This window comes from Homarus americanus, unplaced genomic scaffold (assembly GCF_018991925.1).
Source record: "Homarus americanus isolate GMGI-L3 unplaced genomic scaffold, GMGI_Hamer_2.0 scaffold45698, whole genome shotgun sequence".
Classification (NCBI taxonomy): Eukaryota; Metazoa; Arthropoda; class Malacostraca; order Decapoda; family Nephropidae; genus Homarus; species Homarus americanus.
The window spans coordinates 4,619,156-4,646,201 of NW_024735554.1; the positions used below are offsets into that span (position 1 = coordinate 4,619,156).

The 27,046-nt window shown below is 45.2% G+C and overlaps 1 protein-coding gene across 2 annotated transcripts; it reads left to right on the forward strand.

Annotated features, from left to right (window-relative positions):
* Positions 1–3,219: 3,219 nt before the first annotated feature.
* Positions 3,220–26,550, forward strand: LOC121871429 (tubulin beta chain-like). Of its 2 annotated transcripts, none has more exons than XM_042373712.1 (5): positions 3,220–3,377; positions 18,791–18,903; positions 19,987–20,108; positions 23,949–24,193; positions 24,431–26,550. In XM_042373712.1, the coding sequence occupies exons 1-5, from the start codon at positions 3,321–3,323 to the stop codon at positions 25,253–25,255; spliced, it is 1,362 nt and encodes a 453-aa protein (XP_042229646.1). In that variant the 5' UTR covers positions 3,220–3,320; the 3' UTR covers positions 25,256–26,550. The 2 variants fall into 2 exon arrangements, with proteins under 2 accessions (XP_042229646.1, XP_042229647.1); XM_042373713.1 differs by lacking the exon at positions 19,987–20,108 and adding an exon at positions 21,340–21,461.
* Positions 26,551–27,046: the final 496 nt, after the last annotated feature.

The following is a 27,046-nucleotide window of genomic DNA, read 5'->3' on the forward strand; positions in this document are numbered from 1 at the left end:
AGCGCCAGTCACTCTACGCACTGGCTGCTGACACCAACACCTGACACCCTTAATATTCCTTCACCCTAATAAGTCTTGGTCGTAAAACCCGGCAGTGAGTAGCACACCTGTGATGGCTGGCCGCTCTATACCTGTGCTGCAAGGTAATTGGTCGAGGCCGCATACACCTTGGGATATGATTGGTTGGAAGCACACGCACCTTGGTGATGATTGGTTGGGAGTATATGCACCTTGATGATGATTGGTTGGGAGTACATTTACCTTGACGATGATTATACGAAAGAACATGCAAGTGAACGTATATAATTGGTCAGAAACACACACACATACACACCTTGATAGTTGATTGGTTGGTTTAAAACGCAGGAGCCATGACGATGACTGGCTGAGTACACAAGCACCAGTGAGTAATGATTGGTGGAGAGTGTAAACCCCTTGACGATAATCGGGCTGATTGGTCGAGATCACACACACCTGGAGGCTGATTGGTCGAGATCACACACACCTGGAGGCTGATTGGTCGAGAACACAGGCACTCTGAACCTGGGAGAGGAAGAGAGATAAAATAGAGAAAAAATAGAAAGAAAGACAGACAGGTTGAGAGAATTAGTTAAAAACTAAAAACAAAAACCGATGCTGCTTACCCAACACTTATTTAATTACAGGTGAATCAGGTGTCCCTCATTAACTCATCTTACCTGTTCTAATTACCACTATTCATATAACCAATCACAGTTAATGTCTCCTCCAGTTGCTTCGTTAAGTGACTGTTAAACTTGTCACCTGTCACATTATATCACTGACTGTCAAACGGGTGTTAAACTGGTGTCTTGACTGTCTAGTTATATTTATGTTGTAAAGGCAGGTGAAGATTAGTCACCCTTGTTTATTTTACCTTATGATTTTTAATGTACTAATCATAACCTAACCTGACCTGACCTAACCTGACCTGACCTGACCTATAAAACAAACACCCATGAACGTTTAGGATAATTATTACTTAAGAAAAAACCAAAATAATTCTTCCATGTCTAATTATTTAATGAGGGATCAACAGGTGTCAGGTGTGATAATTAGTTAATATTACCTGTGTATCTCTTAGGGTTACCTGTTGCCCCCTCTGTTGCTCCACTAATTAACAGGTAAAAAATGACTTGAGGTTTATGATGGTGTGGTTACGTTAGGTTTTATACAGTCTCAGGTGTTTAGTTTTTCCAGATGAAGGGATGAGGTTTATATTCCTGGTTTATAGAAAGTTAAGTTAAACCCATGTATTAGAGGTCACAGTAAAGCAGGTATACGCACAGGTGATGTAATTAATAACTTATGAGAATATAATAACATAAGAACACACACACACACACACACACACACACACACACACACACACACACACACACACACACTTTGCTCCATCAATAATCCTTAATTAAACTCGTTACCTGTGAGGTGAGACGCGCGGTGTGACAGGTGATCATCCCCGGCCACACTACTGTCTCTGGTCACCCCTCAACCACACCTGTACACCCAACACCACCCTGATTAAACAACCTAACTTAACTTTAATCTAACCTGATGATTAACCTAACCTAACCTAACCCCGACAGGTAGGATTAAGGGGATTTAAATCATCAGGTGGAATAAACTAGGGTGCCTAATCCACAACTAACCCACTAAAACCCTCACAATTTCTCTCCAAGACCAAAATAAATTCCTTTCCAAACCTAAACAGACGACCCACGTAAATATTAAGTTAAGATATAAACTCACTGTCCAAGACCCGAATACTGGGAAGCTGTTAAGGTTCAATTGTCCACTTAACTGGTGACGTAACGAGACAACTAACTGGTCCACTTTAAACTACTACATAAAGTTGCATGATCAAGTCTTTGTTATGGTTAGGTTAGGTTAGGTTAGGTTAGGTTAGGTTAGGTTAAACCAGGTAAGCATCCTGTAGACAAGCAGCTACTGGATTCTCAAAGGCTCCTACGTCAGTCTTTTCCCGTAGCTGATGTGATGACGCTTCTAGAGGTGTTATGACTCAGGAGATACAATATAAAGATGGCGGCTAAGTTGACCTGAGACTCTACTGTGATTGGTTGTGTTGTCATTTATAATTGGAGGAGAAATGGACTTGGGATATGATTGGGGTCATAACGATCATCTGAGGCCATTTGTGACATAGTTCATAATTGGTGTCATATATCGATCACGTGACACCATATAAGTGACACTTTCCGACAGTTGACTGGCCTCACAGACCTGGGCCGCCATGACACTGCCAGCTGACACACGGGGAAATACACGAGTGTTCCTGGAATTGTGTTTCGAGGGGAGGAGGAGGTGAGGGGAAACACGGGAGGGAAGAGAGAGAAAAGAGAGAGGAAGGGAGGGGAGAGGGAAGAAGGGAAGGGAGGGGAGAAGAAGGGAAGGGAGGGGTCAGAAGTACCAAGGCTGACCTTATGTATACAGAACTCAGTCATTTCCTCTACGTGTGTGTGTGTGTGTTCGTCCTCTCACCAATTTGGATACACATTTTTGTCCATAGATTGATAAATAGATAGATAGATAGATAGAGAGGGGAAACTTGTTCACATACAGCCGCTGGAACGAATGCACAGAAGCACCCCCCCCCCACCCCACTCCTGACCAATGGAGTCGGCGAGGAATAAAGCCAGAGAGATTAATAATAAAATGAAGAATGAGAGATAAAAGGGAGAGAAACTTCAAGAATTGTATTAATAAACGGAGAGAAGAAGAGAAAATGAATAATAAATGGGAATAAGAGAAGGATAAATATTGTGGGAGGGAGAGAAGAGAATGGAGGAACTACAAAGAAGGTAAATATTATGACGTGAACCAGGTAGGGGTAGAAGGGAGAATAGAGTTAAGACGAGGGAGAGTGGTTGTAGGTGGAGGAGGGAGAAGTGGAGGAGGTGGAGGAGAAGAAGAAGCGGTGGGCCGTGGCAGACAGCCCCTCCCACAATGTCCTGGTCACCCCACCTACACTCCTTCACCACCACAAGCTTCCAACAAACATCTAAAACCTCAATTAAAAATCAATCAATGTTTTAACAGTTTAGAATATCATATAGTAAGACTTTTAATATTATTTTCTATCGCCTCTACGCCACTTTGTAATTTTTAAAAGAGTTTGTAGTTGTCGCGACGGTGGATGCTGGGTTGACGGGTGTGGGCTGTGGTCAGGAGAAAAGGTGGGGTCGCGCGCGCTGGGTCTCAGTTGACAGTTGAGTGCCGTGAGTGTCGGGCGCAGCAACACCTCTCCGTTAAACTCCTCTCCACACACACATACGCTCAAGATGAGAGAGATCGTACATGTCCAGACTGGCCAGTGCGGCAACCAGATCGGCACAAAGGTACGTCCCTACCTCCCTCTCCTATCATCTTCACTTAACACCTGTCCTATAGGTCCCTGCCGGCTCGCATTACCGCCTTATAAAAGTACATCCACATACAGAGACAATCATCGTGGTCTCTTATCCATGATCCACACAACACAGTCACAGTATCCACACAACACACAGTCACAGTATCCACACAACACACAGTCACAGTATCCACAAGATTAAATTTCTCAGGAGGCGATTTGGGCAGCTATCCTCAAGTCGCCAACAGCTTTAAGTGAGACTGTCAGTTTGTTGAATTAATCTCATAAGTGTCCGGGTTCTTGGTGATCTGAGCGTTGAATCCGTCTTTCTACTGACGACCTAACGAACGCATCCAACTGCCTCACTGTATCCCTCCAAGACACGACCCTAACTTAATACGTTTTTCTAATACCATTTATCAAGAAGAAATTTTTCATAAGAGTGTTGAGAAACGATTTGTGTGTGAGTAACCCAGTACAGAACACGTATATAAATCATTAACACTACCTGGATTTATATAATTTTTATGTCTTTGAGGTTATACTTGACACTAGTGGGGAGGTGTACATGATCTGGGTGTAGTGTGTGTATGGGGTGGAGTGTTGGGTAGTTCCATCGTTTTCTGTCAGTGGCCTTTTGGAAATGTTAGATGATAAATAATTCAGGGTGGTGTAGTGGTGGTGGTGATGTAGTGTAGTGGTGGTGGTGATGTAGTGGTGGTGGTGATGTAGTGGTGGTGGTGTGGTGGTGGTGTGGTGGTGTGGTGTAGTGGTGGTGGTGATGTAGTGGTGGTGGTGGTGGTGGTGGTGTAGTGGTGTGTGTGGTGTAGTGGTGGTGGTGATGTGTGGTGGTGGGGGTGTGGTGGTGATATAGTGGTGGTGGTGATGTGGTGGTGTGTGGTGGTGTGGTGGTGGTGGTGATGTAGTGGTGGTGTGGTGTTGTGGTGGTGGTGATATAGTGGTGGTGGTGTGGTGGTGGTGTGGTGTAGTGGTGGTGTGGTGTAGTGGTGGTGTGGTGGTGATGGCTGGCTGGGAGACACACAGTTGAACATCGGCAAACGCTAACGAAGTGTAACCTACACCAGGTGACACATACATACATACATACTTACACATATATCTTGGTAGCATACACGCACATATACATAACACCCTGGTAGTACACACACACACACAAGACACATACAGACATGAAAGTGACAGACATGCTTACAGACACCACACCACCTTAACACACTCCTAGATAACACCAGACACACACACACATGTACACTACCATTAAGTGTACATAGTCACTACGATCACCCTTTACCATTACGCACACAGTCAGACGGTCACTACAATTACGCACATGCACACACACAGACGGTCACTGCCATAACGCACACAGTCAGCCAGTCGCGACCATTACGCTCCCGCGGTCACTGCCATCATGCACACACAGACAGTCGGGCGATCACTACTATTATATACTTATATATCGCCTGGTGCACATACGGTATACACACACACACACACACACATGTAAGTCACCGTGAAGGACAAACCAAAGTAACAAGTGTAGTGAAGATACAACGACAGACAGACACAGACAGACGGAAGTATATGAACCAACACACAGACAGACAGACAGACATTCAGGAAATTTTTAGATATTACAACTCATTTAAAGGGACGAGTGTAAGTTATGGGATAATGAAATCTATTTTCCGTCTCTGCCTGTCTGTTTGTTTGTTTCTCTGTCTGTCCGTCTGTCTATCAAATGACAGGAAGGGGAGGTGCAGCTAGCCAGGCCGGTGAGACGAGGTACAGGACAGGTGTGCAGTCAGGCTTGTTTAACCGGCCCTACCTCACCTCCTCTTGACCCCTCCCCCCTTCCCCTCATCCCCCTACCCTTTCCCTTCTCCCCTTCTCTCTTCATTTCTCCTACCTCAACCTTCCTTCCTCCCTCCCCCCTCCTCCTCCTGGTGTCCATATATGGGCGGCCCCTGCCTGACATCATAGCCTAGATGACGTCACCTGTTGACCGCTGGAGGGAAAACAGACGATAATAAAATAAGAAAATAAAAGGAAAACGTTGAGAGAGAGAGGAGAAGAGAGAGAGAGAGAGAGAGCGATAGAAGAGGAAAGCGGTGATTGGAGAAGTGTATTGAGAGAGAGAGAGACGTCTATAGCTCAAGGGAGAGAGAGAGAGAATGAGTCAAAGAAAGAGTGAGAGAAAAGGCGAGAGGGAGAAAGAAAGAAAACAAATGAGTGAGTAGAAGAAAGAAAAACTAAAGACAGAAAGAGAAAAAGAGGAAAAATGAAGACAGATGGACAAACAATGGGAGACTGAGAAGAAGAAAACAAGAGAGAGAAAGAGAAAGGGAGGTGGATGAAAAAGTCCCCCATCTTCAACTTTTTCTCCTTTATTCTCTTCTTCCTCCTCCTCCTCAATCAACTGCTATTATTCTTCTTCCTCTTCCTACCTCCCCTCATCCCCCCCCTCCCCAAACCACTAAACCCAGACACGTGTTCATGAGGCCGCCCACATCTGTCTTCGTCACGCTACACACACACACAGACACCTGCTGCCTCTGATCATCTATAAACGCAGGTGTTCTAGTCCTTCCACCACAGCACCTGTACACAACCATCTCTACGTGCAGGTGTCAGGAATTGTGCCGGTGTAGAGAGAGAGAGAGAGAGAGAGAGAGAGAGAGACTACATCAAGTACAGGGTCTCTCTCTCTCTCTTTCTCTCCCTCTCTCTCTCCACAATGCATGAAGACACGGAGGTATCTTAATCCAACCAATATTTGCGTTCGTGTACAGGCTGCATTGTTAACCACAGCCACCGCAAGCACGGCAACCACTCCTTCCTTCTCTCACCACTCCTACCTATACCCCCCTTCACTACTCATCAGAATGCACCTCACACACTTCACCATCACGTATCCTTCCAGCATTTTGTTTTATCTTATTTTTATTTCTTTTCGTTAAGTTTCAAAATACCAGACATTCCATCATCTATCGTTCAGTGATCTAAGGATTTTCTATTATGATTTATTTATTTTTTCATTTGGTTTCGCAACATTAGACACTGCAGTTATCATCGTTCAAATGTTTCTCTATCTTCACTATTTTTTTCATTATGTTCCGCTCCCTGAACCCGGAAACGAACAAACTTCCTGACACTTCGCTTATTATCGTTCAAAGCCCCACCTTCCTCCTCTTTTTTCTCCCCCCTTCGTTCGTCAATTTTTCCTTCAAACACTTTCGTAACCCGTAAAATAAAACATAAAAATCACCCCCCCCCCACACAATGAAAATACTCTAAATTAAGTCTTTTTAAACACAGTAACACCGTAAACTAACACCAAGGAATAACTTAACTATATATCCTAAAGGTATTATATAAAGTCTTCCATAACACCAACAGTTTTATATAAGACAATTTAAAAGCCGATATGATGCTGATTATAAGACCTTTGGAGGGGGGGATGGGAGTAGGGGTGTGTGGGTAGGAGGGGAAGAGTGGGTGTGGGTGTAGGGAGGGGGTGTGGGGCAGGGAGAGACAGTCAGTACAGTAGTTATAAGAACGTACAATACATTATGAGTAAGTCTTGGTCACACACACACCCACTCTTGCTTAAGTCTCCCCTCCCTCATTACTTTAACTCGGCCGTTTTCTGTATAATCCGGAAATGACGTATTGGAGGGGAGGCGTTTCTTCAGGACAGGATGTTGTAAGTTTTATTATCCAGCTAAATAGACAGAGGCCAGGCACCTGTAGTAGTCACGTACAGGTAGAGATGTTTGGTATCTCTCTCTCTCTCTCTCTCTCTCTCTCTCTCTCTCTCTCAGATTATTATTACCATTATTATAAAAGAAGCAAACAACCCACACTAATAACTCCATTAAATAACCGGTGTATATATAATCAATTAATTCAAGTTATATATGATTATTTAATTTGGTTATTACCCCACAGGTAATTATATACTATTAGTTAACTTAAACGTATAGTGTACCGAGGTAACCTATTATACTGTATACCGTGGGAGAGAGAGAGAGAGAGAGAGAGAGAGAGAGATACAGAGAAAGAGAGAGAGAGAGAAAAGAGAGATAGTGAGTGAGACAAATTGACATGAGAGCAACAAGGTTCTCAAGATCTGCCTCAGGGATCAAAAGGTCAAACTTATACTGACGTGAGCTACACTGTTGGCGGTGAAGAGCCTCATAGCGCCATCTCCTTCCCTTACTTGACCCACTTGAGGCTCCAGGGTCCGTCTGTGTGTGTGTCATTCTCTTTTTTATATACAGTATTTATCAACTATATCTATCTATCACACTCAGACTTAAGGCAGACACTCAGACAATAAAACATCAACACAGTCTATCAAACAATCAGACAACAAAAACGAGCCGTAAATAATAAGTCATAAAAAATCAAGCATAGATTAAACATGGAAAAATATAATAAAAAAAATGACAAAAAACGAAGAATAAGATAAAACAATTAACAAAAATAAATAAAAATTATAAAGAAAAAACATGGCGCAGATATAGCGTAATAGGGGGTGAAAAGGGGACAAAGAAAACGGGTTATTTTGAGGGTAGACTCAACAAAACGAGACCAAATGTGTAGTTAGACTTAATTCATGTATTGGACTTAGAGGTGAAGGGTTTACTGTATATATGACAATAAGAGACGCGGGGAGTGATATAGTGGAGGGGAGAGGGAGGTGGGCGTGTGAGGGGGGTGGGCGTGTGGTGAAGACAGGAGGGGGGACGAGGGAAGATAAAACGTGATGGAGCGCTGGTTGGTTCACCTGACCCTCACACACGTACGTCAATGATACAAATTGATTCGAAAAATTATCCCACTCAACATCAATGAAACATCAGTATCTCGTAACGTAGAGTCATTAAGTAGCGAAAATCTATATCTTTAAAGGTCGGACGTTTTAAAATTAAACTCCCAAGTTGTATTTCGTGGCAGGTCTTCCCGGCGTATAAACACGGGAGGAGGAGACTAACTAACCCTAAAGACCTCGAGAAGCTGTGGATTTAAAGGTCACTCTCCCAGGCTGGTCAACTGTTCCCGTGTATAGAGTAGTTGTTGTGGCAGCTCCAGGCGGGACACGGTGACGTCACGCTAGCTATAATGGGAGACTTAAATAAGCTCAAATACTTCAGCGAACTGTCGGACCCTTGACGCGCTGGTATGATGGTCTGGGCCGAAAAAAAAAGTTGAGACAGTAGAGGAAATGACGCCATGGTGGGGGGAGGGGGGGGTGTCTATGAAGAAACTGTAATAATCATGCCAGTAATTACGTCACTTAAGAGGATATCTGTGTTACTGTAGAGGCTGTACAGAAGATGGTTACGTGTCGCGCACATCCCTGGCGTCGTTAAAGGACCCGCATGCGTTGAATTATCTGACCAGTGTCCTGAATGAAGGTCACACAGGGCGGCGCGGGGCTTCAGCTGGTCGTGCTCACGCTGGGGTTTACGAATGTCAAATAAATGTCAATGGAAGAATGTTTTCGTGTAGGTTTTTATAGTTCTATATTTGTTAAGGCGGCTCACGTAATCTCTAAGGGGAAGAGAGGAAGGGACTGCCGTGTTGTACTGCACGTTTATTGCTGTCAGTATTGTGACTCCTGGAAACTTTGTTTACCTTTTGTTGGGATGACTGACAGCTGATGTTATGGAACTGTGGTTATGGCTGCATCACAGTAATACACCTGCTGACTGTAGATGTGTAATAGTAAATGTTAGACTATCATGACAATGTGTAGACCTTGCGCTGTAGTAGACACTGTACTGTACACTAAAATACACATCACGAGGTATGGTGGTGACGTAATACAGTTGGGGGACTTATATAACAAGATATTGATCTGGTGGGTTGATTAACGTTTTCCTGTGTTAATTTATGTTGTCACAGTGATGTTTTATGGCGGGAGGGATGTGGTGGTGGTGAGGGTGTGGGCACCACCCGACAACAAGACTGTGTGTCAGGCCCTGTCATAAACACAGGGTAGGGGCCGCCCCGCCCACACCACCCAGTCACGCCCATACATTTTAACTCTATTTTCTTTATCCCTGTGTCCCTTCACGCGTCACCATTCCTGGCAGGGGTCCCCGGGGCGTGACGCTGGTGTAGAGGGTACTTGTGTTTACAGCTCGGGGACCGGGTGTCGATTATATCACTTTGAGAGACTATTATTAGGGCGTGTGAGGCGCCTGAGGTGTGAGGGTGCAGCTCACGACTACACGACCCGAGGAGTACTGTACTACCACCTTCACCTTATTGTGTGACACTTACACGAGTCACACTTAAGGGGACCGTGAGGGACTCCTGACAACAGATGGTTCACTAAACAGGTAGTTGGCTCTGATGGCCCTACTCTCTCCACTGATGAGGGAAGGGGGAGGCGTGGGAGAGTGACATTTAAACGTGGTTCTGATAACCTTTAATACTTCCCTATACCAAGATAATGACAGTAGAGGTTTACAGGGAGTTCGACCAAAAAATGGGATGACGTGTATAGCCAGTAATTAGATTAGGTTGCCATCAGGAGCCTATAGTTAATTAGTGGAGGGAAATTGAATTCGACATTGTAACCAAAACACGGGAAGGGTCGACATCGAGGGGATTAGAATTAATAAGTAACGAGAGACTGTAATGAGGGGTTGTAATCAAGAGTGAGAGAGGGGTTACAGTCAAGAGAGAGAGGGGTAGCAATCAAGAGGGAGAGAGGGGTTACAGTCAAGAGAGAGAGAGGGGTAGCAATCAAGAGAGGGAGAGAGAGAGAGGGTGATGTTGCATGCTTGAACAAAAACAGAAATTAGAGTTTAAAAAAGCCTGACCTGGGTTCATTGCACTTCTTTTTTTGTTTGCCCCGTTTACTGCACAGAGTCAACGAGGAGGACATATAGGCTATGTGGGACGGCGTGGGCGAGCGTCCTAGATATCTCGTTTAAGTATACAGTAGTTTATTCATTTAAAGGGATCATCATATAAAAGAACCCAGAATTTACCCCAGTTTATCGCGTTTCTAGTCGCTGGGTCCTCAAAGAAACATTTCCTCTCCAATTGGTTATGTAAAAGCGATTCTAACTATTTCTCTTAAGCTACGACACATTGATGGATTTTTAAGGTTCAACTCGATTTCTATTGCCTTCAACGTGATGATTTTAAAGAAGTATATGAGTCTCTTATGTTATGGCGTGAAGGTAAGTGGCGACAAAACTGCATCAGGACTAAAGTAACGAAATGTGGTGTTTTATCCCTGAGAGAGAGAGAGAGAGAGAGATAGGCGTTATAAAAAGGGTTAGTGTTAGAGAAAGTGGTGAACATTAGAGAGAAAAATTAGAGATAGTAGAGTTAGTGTAGGTGAGAAGGCCAGGCAGGCAGTGAGCGAGCGAGACAACGCCCCGTTCACCAACAGACGGTACTGAGGCCCCTCGTCTGTGTCTGGCCGCCGCTGACTCACTCCCTCCCCTCCCACCCCTCCCTCACAACTTACTCACAATGCACGCAATACTTCCACAATACGCACGCAACACACTCAGAGGACACATTCACATAGGGAATAAAAAAACAACTCGGGGACATCGACGCAGTACACGCAATGCTTTCATCTAGCTCGTAATGCACTCACGACACACACTCAAGCAACGCAGTCCAGAGATACACTCAAGCGACACACCCAATGCAAGAGGTGCACTCAAGAGGACACACACCCCAACGACACACCCAGTGCAAGACACTCAAGGGGATACACTCAAACGAAGCACTCAGGCGACACCGTGACGTGACTCAGACGGGTGTAGGGGAGTTCGTGGAAGGTCGAGGCGTGAAGGGGTGTGGTCTCTCTCTCTCTCTCTCTCTCTCTCTCTCTCTCTCTCTCTCTCTGTGTGGATTCCTGAGTATTTCCTATAAACCCACCCAGCTACCCACACCCCACCCTCTACATATACCCACCCACTTTCATCCATATCAGCCCACACCCACTCCTGCCTTTCTCCGCCCATGCCCCTACATGCTCCGATATTGCCCCCCCCCCCCAAAAGAGGTCTCTTGCCCACACTACCCTAAACCCACACTTTCTCTCCTACCCTTCCTCATATACCCGCACCCATGACCCACATAATGCGCCCACTCGTTAACATGCACACAAAGCTTAATTATACCAGTTCTAGTTACCCTCCCTCAGCCTTTCAAGCGCCGTGGTAACATTATACCCCAAGACTCCGACAATTCTCCATACTAATCGTGAAATACTATAGTTACCCCCAACAAAGTGTCTTATGTAACCTGTTTTTGTTCAATATGGTTATTAAATTGGTTGATTCCTTGATTGGTTGTGTATGTGTGAGGTAAGTTGGTTAGGTTAGGTCAGATTGTTATTGTTAACTATTCTTGTCTAGGTTAAAGCATCACCTCATCCCCTCTCTCTACATCTCCTCACCTCCCTCTCTCTCTCCCAGATATAATCACCTTCATTCTTCTCCTCCTTCATTTTAACTTCGCTTTCTCTCATCCTCTTTATCCTCCCTTTCTCCTCCTCCCCTTTATCTCCCCTCTACACCTTCCCTGATCATCTTCGGTGAGCCCCCCCCACCCCCCCCCCCCACCCAATGAGGTGTGGCTGCTGTTCATTGGCCGGAAACTGTTCGCTCTTCCCTGTTCCCTCCACCACCCTCTGCCTGCCTGCCTCTGTCTTAAGGCTCAAAGGAACGCAGGAAGATGGATGAATGTGTATAAACAACTTGGGAAATAGAGAGAGAGAAAGAAAGAAAAAGAGAGAGAGAGAGAGAGAGAGAGAGAGAGAGAGAGAGAGAGAGAGAGAGAGAGACCACACAGTACAGCATTTATACAAACCCTTCACTTCAGACAACGTTAAATATAATGAAGAACTACATAACTTCATTCATATATTATTCACAAACCCACAATCGATTATATGACGAAATAAATAACTCAGTGGCGGAGCGGAAGTGTACACGGCGGCCTCTCACTGTAGCGTCCCGGGTTCGATTTTTCCTCGTGAGGCGAATGAGAGAACGGCGACCCGAGATCCTGCAGCACTGATTCATTAAGAGAAGCAGGAAGCACCACATTAAGTTTATTTACACACGTACACAGTCACATACACACATAGACTTAGACACGCACACACACTTCTCTTATTTGAATCGAAAAGACGTTACTAGACTTTATTTCTTGTTTACTCTAAAAGTCTAAATGAAATAAAGATTAAAAATTAATCAGCGGCAACTCAACAAACACCGTCGCTTTCACAGTTAACAAAATTAATTTATATTTAATTAATACCTTCACACTAAACCTGTTAACATAGTTCTCCTTACGTGTTATGAATTAATATGACGATCTTGTTAAAATTTGAAACATGGAAAGACGAACGTTAACGGAAGGTGAGGTGTAATGAGAGGAAGTGCAAGTTCCGGTGCGCGCTTGGCGGAGGGATGATCCAAGATGGCCGACCTTCCTTCACCAGAGATCTTATTGTGATTTTACAGAACCATTTTAATAATCATCTTCACTATTACTCACATTATTATTTATATTATCATCATTTATTATTCCTTATATGGCAGTAAAATAAAATTCTTACAGGAGAAGACTTTTGCTACATTTGATAAACTGTATTTTAGAATGTTACCGTGAGCGTGTATCAGCGGGCGGTCACCCAATGATGTTCTTAGTTTCCGGTGTTTGTCTGCCGAGGAAACTGACTGAATGACTGATACTGTATAGCTACCGAACTATTCTTATTAACATATACAGTTAGCTATACTTAGTTACGTGTTTAACTCCTTTAAGGATGATGGTTTAATTCTTTTGAGGACTATGTGTTAATCTTTTGAGAACGATGGTTTAACCCTTTTGACGAAGATGATTTAAACCTCTGAGCACGATAGTTTAACCCCCAGGTATTTCCACCACACCGGGACAGTCACACCTCAAACCCCGCCATAATCACAGGACAACAATCTCCTACGTGTGGCCCACAACAGGAGACTCTAGGACCGTCTTCGTGTGTGTGGGGGTAGAGGGAGGGTAGGGGGCGGTAGATGGGGGTAGGGGGGCGGTAGAGGGGGGTGGTGGTCGGGGACGGTAGAAGCCAGACCGGAAGCTCTACGTCAACTACCTGGCCTTTCAGCTGCTGGTGGACTGGACGCCACTTTCCTTGACTGGCCTCCAGGGTGCAGCGTCGTCGCCTTCTGCTGCAGGTGCTGACTTCTCTTACTGTAGCCGAGAGAGGTCCTGGTTATGGTCGAGTCTCCCACCAATAGCGACTACATCTTGGTTTTCATTCTGTAAAATACATTAGCCAGTTAAATACGGTTCTCATATCTTCGGTTTGGAGGAAATTAAAGTGTACCAGTCCGTTATATCAAGGGTCCGTTGATGTGAAACCTCCATCTAACGGATTATAGGGAGGGAAAAATCCGTTATATGGAGATTTCACTGTATCCTGCACGTTTATTCTGTTGATAATCAACGATAGTATACAAGGTTAAGTAGTTTTTAATTAACCACCTGAGTGACTAACAATAGGTACAGGTGACCGGCGTTATACCTGGCTGAGGTGCGCTGTACACAGGTAGGTTTGCAGAGTAGCCAACCTCCCCCTCCCCCCCCAGGTGTTCAGAGACCGCGAGCAGGTGTGTATGGGGCTTCACTCAACCATCCAACACCCGAGTCACGTTCCAGTGGAGAGAATCTTTGGTTTAGATTTTTTCCTTAATCTTTTTTCCCTTTTATAGACATGGTTAAGTTACCACAGATATTTTTGACGAATTTTCCGAAGTAGAATTCAATCACCAGACTTTTTTTTAGTAGTTCTTTTTACATTCGTTTCAATAATTCAATCAATTTTAAAGGTATGACACAGGTTAATTATCAATAAGGTGTGTTTGGTGAATAAGCTGATGAGAGAGGTAGTGGTGGTGGTGGTGGTGCGTGTTGTGGTTAATTTAATTACTGAATGGTGACTCCTGGTTGCCAGTCAGTTAGGCTTATTACCTCGTTACATAGATGACGTCACACTCCTACGTATAGAGATGACTGTCCGAAGATTTATATTGTGTGTGCACGTTTCTTGAGTGACGTCACGCAGCAACAAAAAACGGGATGAGGTGACGTAACTGATGACCGATAATGATAATAATAATAAAACAGAAACAAACATTACAGTAATTCTTCAGGTAAGATTCAGTATTTATGAGTCTCAGGTGAACTAGAGATTATAAGTGAGGTAGATTTAAGGTGGTGGCGATGACGAAGGAGGAGGGGGTACCTGACGAAGACGAGGACGAGGGTGTAGAGGAGGGAGAGTGTGTGTGTAATTGTGAGAAGGAATGTGCACTGGAGGAGAGGGAGGGAGAGGTGGGTGGGGAGGAGATGAGTGGGAAGGAAGATGGAGGGGTTAGGGGGAGAAGAAGGGTAATTTGGAAGGGGAGGAGGGAGGGTGTGGGACCCACGACCTGGCTACGTCATCGCCCAGCACAGGCACAGTGAGGTGGGTAGATCAACACCTCCTTACCTCCCCTCACCTGCTACACGTGTGAGAGAATGGGGTGTTTAGGAGAGGAAGAGACTGGAGAGAGCAAAGAAGATGATAGAGAGGATGAAGAGGTGGAAAAGATAAAAGAGGGAGAAGGTGATAAAGAGGGAAATTAAAGAGGAAAGAAGGAAAAATTGAAGCGGATTGGGGGGGAAAAGAAGATAATTCAATGAGGAAGAGTAGGAGGAAGAGGGTGAAGAAGAGGCGGAAGAGGAGGGATTGGAGCATGAGAGAGAGGCAGACAATCAGACAGGCACTCCCTCCCAACAGGGATTGTGGGCCAGACTTATAACGGTAAGTCACCACACTACTGTTACTAAGACCTCTAACCATCACCCCACTACCCCCTCCTCACCCCCCCTCCACCCCCACCTCCCCTCCTACTAGTTAACGATACCTCTCACTCCTAGACGTTCGTGTATACCCTCCACCCCTCCTCATCCTCCCCCCCCTCTCTCTGTCTCACTCTGTATATCTTACCACACTACACCATACCACAATACACCACACTACACCATACCACACTACACACCATACACCATCTCAATTTCTTTAGAACTCGGAACACCTCCATAACTCGGAATTTTTTGTTTTTATAGCCATCGTAAAGTGAATTGGCGACAGTCTCTTTGGATTTAACTCTGGTCTTTATGAATCCGGATCTGAGAGAGAGAGAGAGAGAAAGAGAGAGAGAGAGAGAGAGGTGTACATGACCCTCTAAGAGTCTTGGGTAGAACCTTCGTGATGGACTCTCTCTCTCTCTCTCTCTCTCTCTCTCTCTCACCATGACTTACAATCCATCTCTCCATTAGTTAACATCATCATCAATTCCCCAGTTGTTGATTATTATTACCTCGGTACCGTTTTAATCATACCTGTTAACGGCTGAGTGAGGGGGTTGCGTCCCGTTACCTGCATGGCTTACTGTTAACAGCCCCTCACCTTTCTGTTGCCAACGGGAAGACTAACTTACGTACAAATCTGTGTGTGGAAGATCTCTTGAGTTGCAGGTGTTTCAGGGATTACTGTTGCCTTATGAGGATTAATTAGTGTTTGTCTTGAGTTAAATCCCACTTAGTAACGCGACTTATTTACTGGGGATTTATTTAACGCGATTTATTCACCAAGATGCGACCCAAAGTACTGGTTATACCATATGCAGTTCCCTTACCACTTTCCCACACGAACTCTATACCTATCTGATTTGAACCAAAGTAGTGGATTTACTAACTCTATATTTCCTCCCTATCCACTCCACCACGGACTCAATATCCTTCCCCATATTCGAATATTTGGGGATTCCAACCGAGGTACTATTGCTGTATGTTAGAATGCGTGCCCACAATACCTCAGTGACCCCCTTTCTCCCTCCTTACCCCCATACCCCGCCCCCCCATTACCCCATCCCCCTCCCTCCCCCCTTCCACACCCCCAGGAGAGGTATATATATTCATGAAGACGTTGTTGGAGTCGAAGAACCCAAGGTCAACCCTGCTGAGTGTATTTCCCCCCACCTCCCTCCTTTCCTACTTCTCTTCCTTATTCCTTTCTCTCCTCTCCTCTTTACCCTCCTCCTCTCCCTTCCTTGTTTCTCTCCTTACCCCCTCTTTATCCTCCCCCTTCCTACCTCTTCTCCCCCGGGGTGTTTATATACCTCAGGAGGGGACAGGTGCGGTTTGTGTCACGCCTGGCTGATCTACCAAGTGAGGGGAGAGAGGTAGGAAGGGGGGGGAAGGAGCACGCTATCAAGTAAGGAGGAGTAGAAAGGAAGAAGAGAAGAGGGAGGGACAGGATGGAGGAGTGAGAGAAGGGAAGTGGAGGAGGAGGAGAAGTGGTAGAGAGAGGATTTAAAATGTTATAATCTGTCATTGTGGTTGAAGAGACAGTAATAAGACCGTCATTAACTACGGTAGTCTCGGCGTGGTTCTGTCTCTTCGGCGTGTGTGTGTGTTCCCCTCGACCCGGATTTTCTAGATGATTCCTAAGTTGAATCTTTTTCCGGTAATTGAGGATACGAGAGCACTTGTTATTACTGTAGTCTTGGGGCAATTTCGACGCCATCTTTCTTGTTTATGTTTGTCATCGTTCAATAGTTATATTCACCATCGGATTCTAAGATGGGGGGTGGTGAAGGGGGGGGCATGGAGGTGGGGGAGGAGGCGGGAAGGGGGTAGAATGAGAGAGGGGTGGATGAAGCATTTGAGACTGAACACACACACACACACACACACACACACACACACACACACACACACACACACACACACACACCGGAAGTGATCAATGTTATGAACTAGAGTTATCCGGGAAGTAAGACCACCACCACCACCATCATCATCATCATTATCATCATCATCAGACACTTCATCATCTCAAACTCCATCATATACACAAACAGTCTCTTTAAACACTTAGTAACTTCAATTTTTATCCAGTGTTTGTTATGCTGGTGAGTTAGGCAGATTTTGTGTTATGTTCCAATACTGTCTTTAATTATTATGTGTAAACCTTTGTTATTCATAAAAGACCAAACACGTTGAGTATAAAATCAATTCCTCACGAAGATGTCTGGATAAATTCTTGGTTTCCGATGGTTCGAATCCCTCTAACGAATAACGAAACAAAATATAGATAAAAGAGATAATGATTGTAGATAACGAATATAAAAAAATACTCAAGAAACAATATTAAACTAGTGGAAAGACAGACAGACAGAATAGAGCGAGGAGGAGAGAGGGAGGTGGGTGGGTGGGTTGTGGGTGGGTGATGGTTGGTGGGTTGTGGGTGGGTGGTGATGATGAAGCACCTGAGTAATCTCCTCAGTGGCGGGTGAGGGTTGGAGGAGAAGGGTGGCTCTGTGTGCTTCCTGCCGCCTTGTAGAGTGCGTGCTGACGTTGCCACGGTTCCTCCACCCCGAGGAATGCGATAAACCCACACCATCCTGGTTCGTTATACCCACATCGCCACTCACCCACCCACCCACCCACACACATATATATACCCGCACGTCCCGTAAATAGATGATATAACCGTGTACTTAGTTCATCCACACCGTGATAATACCTGTAAAGTTGGTTGTCATGATTACTTAACGTTCTTACTCAGCTGGTCTCCTTCCCCTGATCCCCTCCTCCAAGCCCCCTGACCCCCTTCTCCTCCTCCTAGCCCCCTGATCTTCCTCTAGTCCCTAACCCCTCCGCCTAGCTCCCAGACTCCTCTCCCCCTGACCTCCTTCCTCTTAACTCCTTGTCCCTCTCCCCTAGCCCCTGACCCCCTTCCCCCTAGCTCCCTGACCCTCCCTTATAAAGATGTAACTCAACCTCAACTGTTCGTGGACTGTTAGTTTAAAATACTCAGTGTAAATACCTGTCTTGTGGTTGGTCATACCTAACTATACATAGTGTATACCTGTACTGTCTATACTCATGCTGAATCAGTGTAAACTTTTGTATGTCGATTTTATTGTATATCTATCTATCCATCTAATCTTCAATCTCTCTCCCTATCTACCTATCTACCTACCTTTCTACCTACCTACCTACTTACCTCTCTACCTACCTACCTCTCTACCTACCTACCTCTCTACCTACCTACCTCTCTACCTACCTACCTACTTACCTCTCTACCTACCTACCTCTCTACCTACCTATCTACCTACCTCTCTACCTACCTCTCTACCTACCTACCTCTCTACCTACCTACCTCCACCTACCTACCTACCTCTCACCTACCTACCTCTCTACCTACCTACCTCTCTACCTACCTACCTACCTACCTATCCATCTAACTCCATGTCTGTCTGTTTGTGTTTACAGTTCTGGGAAATCATCAGTGACGAACATGGCCTCACAGCAGCGGGCACACTACGAGAGAACGTTCCCCACGATGTCCGGGAACTACAGCTGGAGAGGATCAACGTCTACTACAGGTAGGTCTTCAGTCATGGTGTTGAGGTGTAGGCCGCCGAGAAAGAGGGAGGGTGGGGGGGGTGGGGTAGACTTTAACATGTCATCTGTCTGTGTCTCTCCTTATGTCTGTCTGTCTATTCTCTCTCTCCCTATGTCTCTGTCTGTTTGTTTGTATCTATCTCTCTCTCTCTCTCTCTCTCTCTCTCTCTCTCTGTCTTTATTCCTATGTTTGTCTCTCTACCTAAGTCTATCTGTCTGTTTCTCTCCCAAGTCAAGTTCATTTATACAACTAGTCAGATTAATTTTAAGTTATCTACCATACCTTCTTAATATAACCTAACCTAAGACATAACTAAGATATTTAATACATTATTAAAGTCTATAAAAATACAGTATATACCCAAAGTTCAAAACTGATTTTAAAAGTAACAAATTAATAGAACTAACACCCTAAGTTCCGATTTTGAGGATGTTCAAGGATTTTCAGAACTGACAGATTATTATGCCCTGATTAGCTTGGATTAGTTAATTAATTATTTTGTTTTCTCTAGGTATAAGTTCCAATCATAAGAGGTGTGTTAGGGATGCCCCCCTGTCGCGTCCAGAGTTGGTGTGAGTGTGGGAGAACCTGATATTATTTGGTTTATTTTTGTAGAGTTTATGAAGAGTCTAAGGTGTAATGTTGGCGGCGGGTGTGTAGTCTATAAGGCATGGAATTGTTATTTTTATTTTTAAGGATAATATATAGTGTTATGTTTCAGTGTTATCTATGAGTCCTGAGTGTCGTCCCCCTGTGTATGGTGAATGGTGCTGCAGACACTATACCTGATAACTTGCGTGCATTGTGTGGTGATTCCCTGGGTGTATTCTGTGATCTCAATGCTGTGTTTGATCTGAGTGCCACCAACTATGACCACTGAATGCTGTTTGTGGCCTCTGAATGCCTTGTGTGACCCCGTGTAGTTATATGTGATTTCGTGTGACCTCTGTGAGAAAGATGTGACCTTGCATGATACCTGTGACACCGTGTAACTCCAGGATGACACTTGTGACCCCCTGTGTGCCAGAGGATACCCTGTATGACCCATGTATGACCCCCACAGTGAGGGTGCCCCAGGGAAGTACGTGCCCAGGGCCGTCTTAGTAGACCTGGAACCCGGGACCATGGACTCCGTCAAGGCCGGCCCGCTAGGAGAACTCTTCAAACCCAGCCACTATGTTTTCGGTATGTGGGCAAGTCGACTCACGAGCCTCACGCTAACACTATAAGCGTGAGGAGAGTACCTGGTAACTCACGACCCTCACACTAACCCCATAAGCGTGAAGAGGGTATCTGGTAACTCACGAGTCTCACACTAACCCCATAAGCGTGAGGGAAACTACCTGGAAACTCACGAGCCTCATGTACTCTCCATAAGTAGGAAGGTTGCCTATTAACTCATCATTCTCATCCTAACAGCATTATGTGAGCAGGTTCCTCCATAACTCACCAGCCTTAGCCTTATCACTGCCCAGGGTCCTGTCAAACTCACAAGACTCACCATACGAGCCTATAAGTGGGACAGGTTTCCCCCCACGACTCACGAGCCTCACTTATATCAACAGTGACCATCACCCGCCATTAGTGCCTGCGTTCTTGTTCTTATCTTTGCTAACAACAATCGTTCACTGTCTCTCTCATCCTTTAATGCCTAATTGATCCAAATATTTCAAATCTTTTCCATAAAGTATCAACAAAGAAGGTCCTTTGCTTCCCCCCCCCCCCCACAAGGGTTTAATATGGAAGAGAACAGGTGTTGCCGTAAGCAAGGGGGAGACAACAGCACGAGCAGCAGCAGCACAACAACAGCAGTGGATGTCCCTCACTGATTGATGCTAAATTCTATGGACATCTGGTTTATTTACCGATACATAGAATTTAGTTCGCTTCACAGCCTGAATTAAAAAACCCTAACACAACAAATGCTCACTCCTCTGGCCTCTAACCAACGACCGAAATGTTATGCCGCCTAATGATTCATGACCAAAATTTAGTTTAAACTAAAGCTACTGATCATTTCCCAGTGTAAGGTAAGGTCATACTCTCAGGTCATGAATCTTCCGCTGCTGTACATTTCTATTAGTGTATAGCTAGAGGAGGTCAGAGGGGAGCTTACCTCACCAGCATTAACCATAAACCCGAAAGAACAACATCCCCCTGTGTTGTGAGGGCGAGATAGCATTACCCACTTCATAGACAAACAAACTTACACCCCGAGTTGTGTTCATCTTCCCCCACCAGCAGGTTTGTTGTCTACGCTGAGACACAAGTCACTTCTCTGTACCGTTTGCTGGGGTTTTGAGGTTAGCTGTGGCACGCTATATTAACCACGCACAACACACCGGGATGTTGTCGGGCGTTGTAGCAGCATCGTTGTTTGCACTAACAGCCGGGTTGTTTGTTGCTTGTTTAACAGCGAGGGCAACCAGCAAAAGTTTGTGCCTCGGGCAGTGCTGGTGGACCTGGAGCCCGGCACGATGGACTCGGTGCGCGCTGGACCCCTCGGCAAACTCTTTAAGCCAGAGCACATCGTCTTCGGTTAGTAACAGTCTCACTCACTCTACTGACTCTCCCTGATGCTCTACAACACACTCTACTGACTCTCCCTGATGCTCTACAACACACTCTACTGGATGCTCTCAACACACTGATGCTCTACAACCAACCCATCAGCCCCCCCCCCCAAAAAAACCCCGTTTCCTTGAGCCAAAATTACTACACTGAACTTTGGTTTAACAATATGCAGCGTTTGTTTATTAAGAACACCTGTCTTCCCCCACACACCTATAAAACACGCATTAATAAACTCAATGTATCTATAAAACCCCTTTGATGATGATTTAACCCTTTGAATACAATAATTTACCTTTAATAATGATGTTTTAACCCTTTGAGGACGATGATTTAAACCTTCAGGACTCAAAGGGTTAAATAAAAAAAAAATATTAAGGGTGACGAGCATTCCAGGGTTCTCACACTTCCCAAACAGTATGACGTCACCTTCCAGTATTTACTTAGTAGAGATTGTTATCCATTCTTATATTATTCAGTACAGCTTGACGTCTCACTTATCCTTACACTAAATTAATTATCTCCGTGTTCAGTAAAGTGAACCTCATGCTATAAATACCTGTATATACACAGTACAGTGAAATCTCTATTTAACGGACTACATAGAGATGAATGTCCATTATATCGAGGGGGTCCGTTAGATGTGAAACTTCCATCTAATGAACTACGCAGAGATGAAAGTTCATTATATCTAGGGTCCGTTAGATAAGAAATCCGTCCCATCTCATGGATTATATGAAGAGAAGTCCGTTATATGAAAGTTTCACTGTAAATGATCACCTTGTATAAATTCTTCCTATAGTCAGTCAGTAGAGTCTGTTTATTACACCATATAACAAATAAATCCTCAAATGTATTTACTAACCTTAGATAACACACAGTTTTCTCTGGTGTAATGCCAGGGATAACTCATATATTTTTCACGCCTCAGTAGAAAAACATATCTCGTGCTCTTGGGGGAGATAAATTCAAGGGGAAATAAACTCAGGGGGAAATAAACTAAGGGTCAAATATTCGTCTGTATCGGCACGTATGTTATTAAAATAGACAAAGATCTGATGTTTAGTTTGTGTGGATATTAACGCCATTTTGAAGCGTAAGATATTCAGCCACTTTCGACGATTATATATTGTAGTAAAAGAACAAAATAATAACTTCAGTACTATGACCCTGCCTGCCTGCCTCTATTCCCGCGCTCAGGAACCTAAATGATGGTTCACTTAGGAGGCCATTAGTGCCATTACTAGGGTTTTTTAAAGGTCCATAATACTGGTTTAGATATTCTTTTTGTCTGTCTGTGTGTAAAAAGAAAACGATTATTGTGTGTTCGGATCGATAAAAAAAAATCAGTGATGTGATGATTTTATACATCTATACTGACCTTTATATATGGACACACACACACAGTCAACTATTGAGATATTCCCGTGTACAAAGAGACGAATATTTGACCCTGGTTGTGTAGCGATAGGTGTTCCTCTGTTACTAGACTGGCTCCACTAAGACTGCTGGACCTTGGTAAATGGGTAACTATCATTATGCTTTCTGTCCTCATTCCTGTTACAATATTATGGTGGGTAGTTGTACATTTCTGAGCTTAATAAAGAACCCACGTATTGTACACCTCACCACCGTCACTACCTGGGTTTATACTGCGTGTCTGACCCTCTATAGCCTCCTGCCTCAGCTTGGCATGTCCTCTCTGTTGCGGCGTGTCTTTTGCATGTCCGTGGTGTTTATCTACAGTTCAGCCCTGATTCTTATCCATGCTCCCTCTTTGCTTATCATTCATCCATCTCTTATCAACCCCGTGAGTTACTCTTACTCGTCTGTAGTATAGTACCTAGATTGTTATCAGTATCTTATCATTCTAGGAGATAACCTGTAGAGAATTTGACATATGTTGTAAGTAAATAAATTTCATGTAAAGTAGATTATAGTAAAAATTATTACTTTTCTGGTAATTGACGTTATAATGTACCTTTAAGCTAGAAACTTTAATGTAATATTATATGATAGAATGTATATTAATTATAATTTTATATACAAGTTTAATAAAAAATAGTTGGCCAGCCATAGGTAGATCCAGAGAGGAAATTTATTCATTGAAAGTGTAGTAATGTTTCACTCCCCCACCCCCCTCCCCCCTTCTCTCTCTCTCTCTCTCTCACCCTCCCTCTCACCAGTGTAAACAACCACATCTTTTAAACCACCAATGAATGTATTTCCCATCACACCCCAACACCTTCACCACTTGGCACCCCAAATTTGACCCCCTACCCCCCACCACAACCCTCTTAGGTACCTTTATAAGACCCTCCCAATCCTCCTCATACACTTCTTGACTCCCCAGCACCCCTCCATCTTTAGCACCCTTTTATTTGACCTCTCCCTCCATCATCACCCCCGGTACCCTCAATTGACCTCACCACCACATGACTTCCCCTTCAACAGGTCAGTCAGGAGCGGGTAACAACTGGGCCAAGGGTCACTACACTGAAGGAGCTGAGCTGGTGGACTCTGTGCTGGACGTGGTGAGGAAGGAGGCGGAGAACTGCGACTGTCTACAAGGGTTCCAGATGACACACTCACTGGGAGGCGGCACCGGGTCTGGTATGGGCACCCTCCTCATCTCCAAAATCAGGGAGGAGTTCCCAGACAGGATCATGAACACCTTCTCCGTCGTCCCCTCCCCCAAGGTGAGTTAGGATGATGGTGTGGGTGTTATTTTGGCTGTGAAACATGTGCATAAAATAGACTTCATCGTGAGAATGTGACATATGTGTTGTTTCAGTAAATGTGGAGTGTGTGTGACGAAATGTTCCTATTGATACAAAGAATGTTTTATCGTTCACCGACTTGATTGTGATATGACGAAATGAGTCAAGAGAAACATTAAAAGTGCACGGCTAATATTATTGATTTTAATATTGCAGGTTTCCGACACTGTGGTAGAGCCATACAACGCCACGCTCTCCATCCACCAGCTCGTGGAGAACACCGACCAGACCTACTGTATCGACAACGAGGCGCTCTATGACATCTGCTTCCGTACACTCAAGCTGGCCAACCCCACCTACGGCGACCTCAACCACTTGGTGTCCCTGACCATGTCTGGGGTCACCACCTGCCTCAGATTCCCCGGACAGCTCAATGCCGATCTCAGGAAACTGGCCGTCAACATGGTGCCCTTCCCCCGTCTCCACTTCTTCATGCCCGGGTTCGCGCCCCTCACGGCTCGCGGCTCCCAGCAGTACCGCGCCCTCACCGTCCCTGAACTCACCCAACAGATGTTCGACGCCAAGAACATGATGGCCGCCTGTGACCCTCGCCATGGACGCTACCTCACCGTCGCCGCCGTCTTCAGAGGCAAGATGTCCATGAAGGAAGTCGATGAACAGATGTATAATATCCAGAGCAAGAACTCCTCCTACTTCGTGGAATGGATCCCCAACAACGTCAAGACGGCCGTGTGCGACATCCCGCCCAGAGGAATCAAAATGGCTTCCACCTTCATCGGCAACTCTACAGCCATCCAGGAGCTGTTCAAGCGTATCTCCGAACAGTTCACAGCTATGTTCAAGAGGAAGGCTTTCCTCCATTGGTACACAGGCGAGGGTATGGACGAGATGGAGTTCACGGAGGCCGAGTCCAACATGAACGATTTGGTCTCCGAGTACCAGCAGTACCAGGAGGCCAGCATCGACGACGAGGAGGACCTGGGAGAGTACGAGGAGGACGCCGAACCAGATACTGCTTAAAATCATTATTCCATTTGACCTCTGACCTGCCCTGCGCCGGTCACTCACCTACCGCAGTTAATCAAAGGCGTCTTGGTTGAGGACAAAACATGTTAGAGTTACAGTGTTGTGCTCAGGACCAAGACAAACCCTGGTCATGACCACAATAATCTTCTCCAGTGTTTGTACCTCCGCCTCAATCATTCTCCTGGGATGATAAAAATCCTGTCGGCAAATGAGTCCCCGAAGTAACTCGTCCGAGGAAGTCTCGAACTGTAGATCGCCCTCAACGACCCGACGTCCGCACTAACACACCGCCTCCAGGAGCAACAGCCGCTCCTACTCACCAACACCATCCAGGGGCCCCCCCTAGGCCTCCACACCAGTCACCTGTCAAAGTCACTCACCTTCACAACACAGCAGACGTCTTGTGAATGATCACACGACGTCCAGTGCAGGTCCTCATGTGTCCAGGTGAGGAGACCAGCTAAGGATGGTGACAGCCACCTCAGGTGGGCCACAGATGACAGAGTGTGGAGGCCGGGGGTGGCCCTCTTGAGTGACAACTTGTCTCGTCCGCTCAACAGTAACACGTCGGATGTCAACGATGCTTCACTTACCGCGGCGCAGGAGTCGTCCCCCTCTCTCCCCCCTCCATCATCCCCCCCCTCCCCTATTCCTCCATCTGGTACCCAAACACTTTTATCATTTAATCTAAGTAAGAATTTTTAAAAAGAAGGTAGAATTATATAGCTTTTATACGAAATAATTATAACCATACCTACGACACCTGACTTTCTTCTGGGCTAAGACAACACAAGCAGAAGGAGGGCGGCGTGTGACGTCACCAGGGAGGCGTGGCACCTTAATATATCACCACCAAGAGTTCCTGACCCTTGCTGCCCCGAGCCTTAACCCTCGCCCACTCGCGACCCAGGCTCTTTATCCCGCCCACTCGCATCCCGCGGAAATGCTTCCCCGCCCATAAAACGGGAAGATAATACGCCCTTCACCCCCGCCCATACGTAGCCAAGGGCACACCAATCGCCCCATAGTCCCACCCGCTTGTCCCCCGCCCACACAGGGACTCGGGTCCACTACCCCCCCATCCCTCCTGCCCGCCCATGGCGATAAATATCTAGGCCTCGACCTGCGCACGCCCACCCTCCGCCTCTTCACATTCCTCGCCCTACACGGAGCTTTCAGTGTGGGCATGTGGACGTGGGGTTAGTTTAACCCGCCCGCGGGACGACGCCCACAGGCCAACCTCCGCCCACACCAAGTCTAACACGGCACAAATAAAGTCACAAAATTCCTATGACTTGTTATTGTTTCCTTTATTACTGTTGATGTGTGGCGGTCTGTTAACGGGGACTCAACAGAAAGTAAAGTCTCCTCACTATCAATCCGTTAACAGTGACTGAGAGTTAACAGTAAGTGATTGAAGTAAGACAGTACCTGAATGTCTGTAAGCAGTAACTGAGGAGTCTGTTAACAGTAAGTCATTAATAGCAAACTATGTGTTCAAATTATACTGGGAGTCTGTTACCAGAAGTGGAGAGTTTATTAACAGTAGGTGGGGAAACTTTTAACAGTAACTTAGTCTGTTAACAGAAAAAAGTCTCAATAATAAATGAGTCTTAAAAGCTACTATAAGGCTTTTAACAGCAAATTAGAAACTTAACAGTAATTGGAATTCTGACTGAGTCTGTAAACGGTAATATGATATCCCTTAATAGTATATTGCTTTGAGAGATTCTTAAAGAGTAACTGAACCCGTTAACAGTAAATGGAAGACTAAACAGAAAAGGT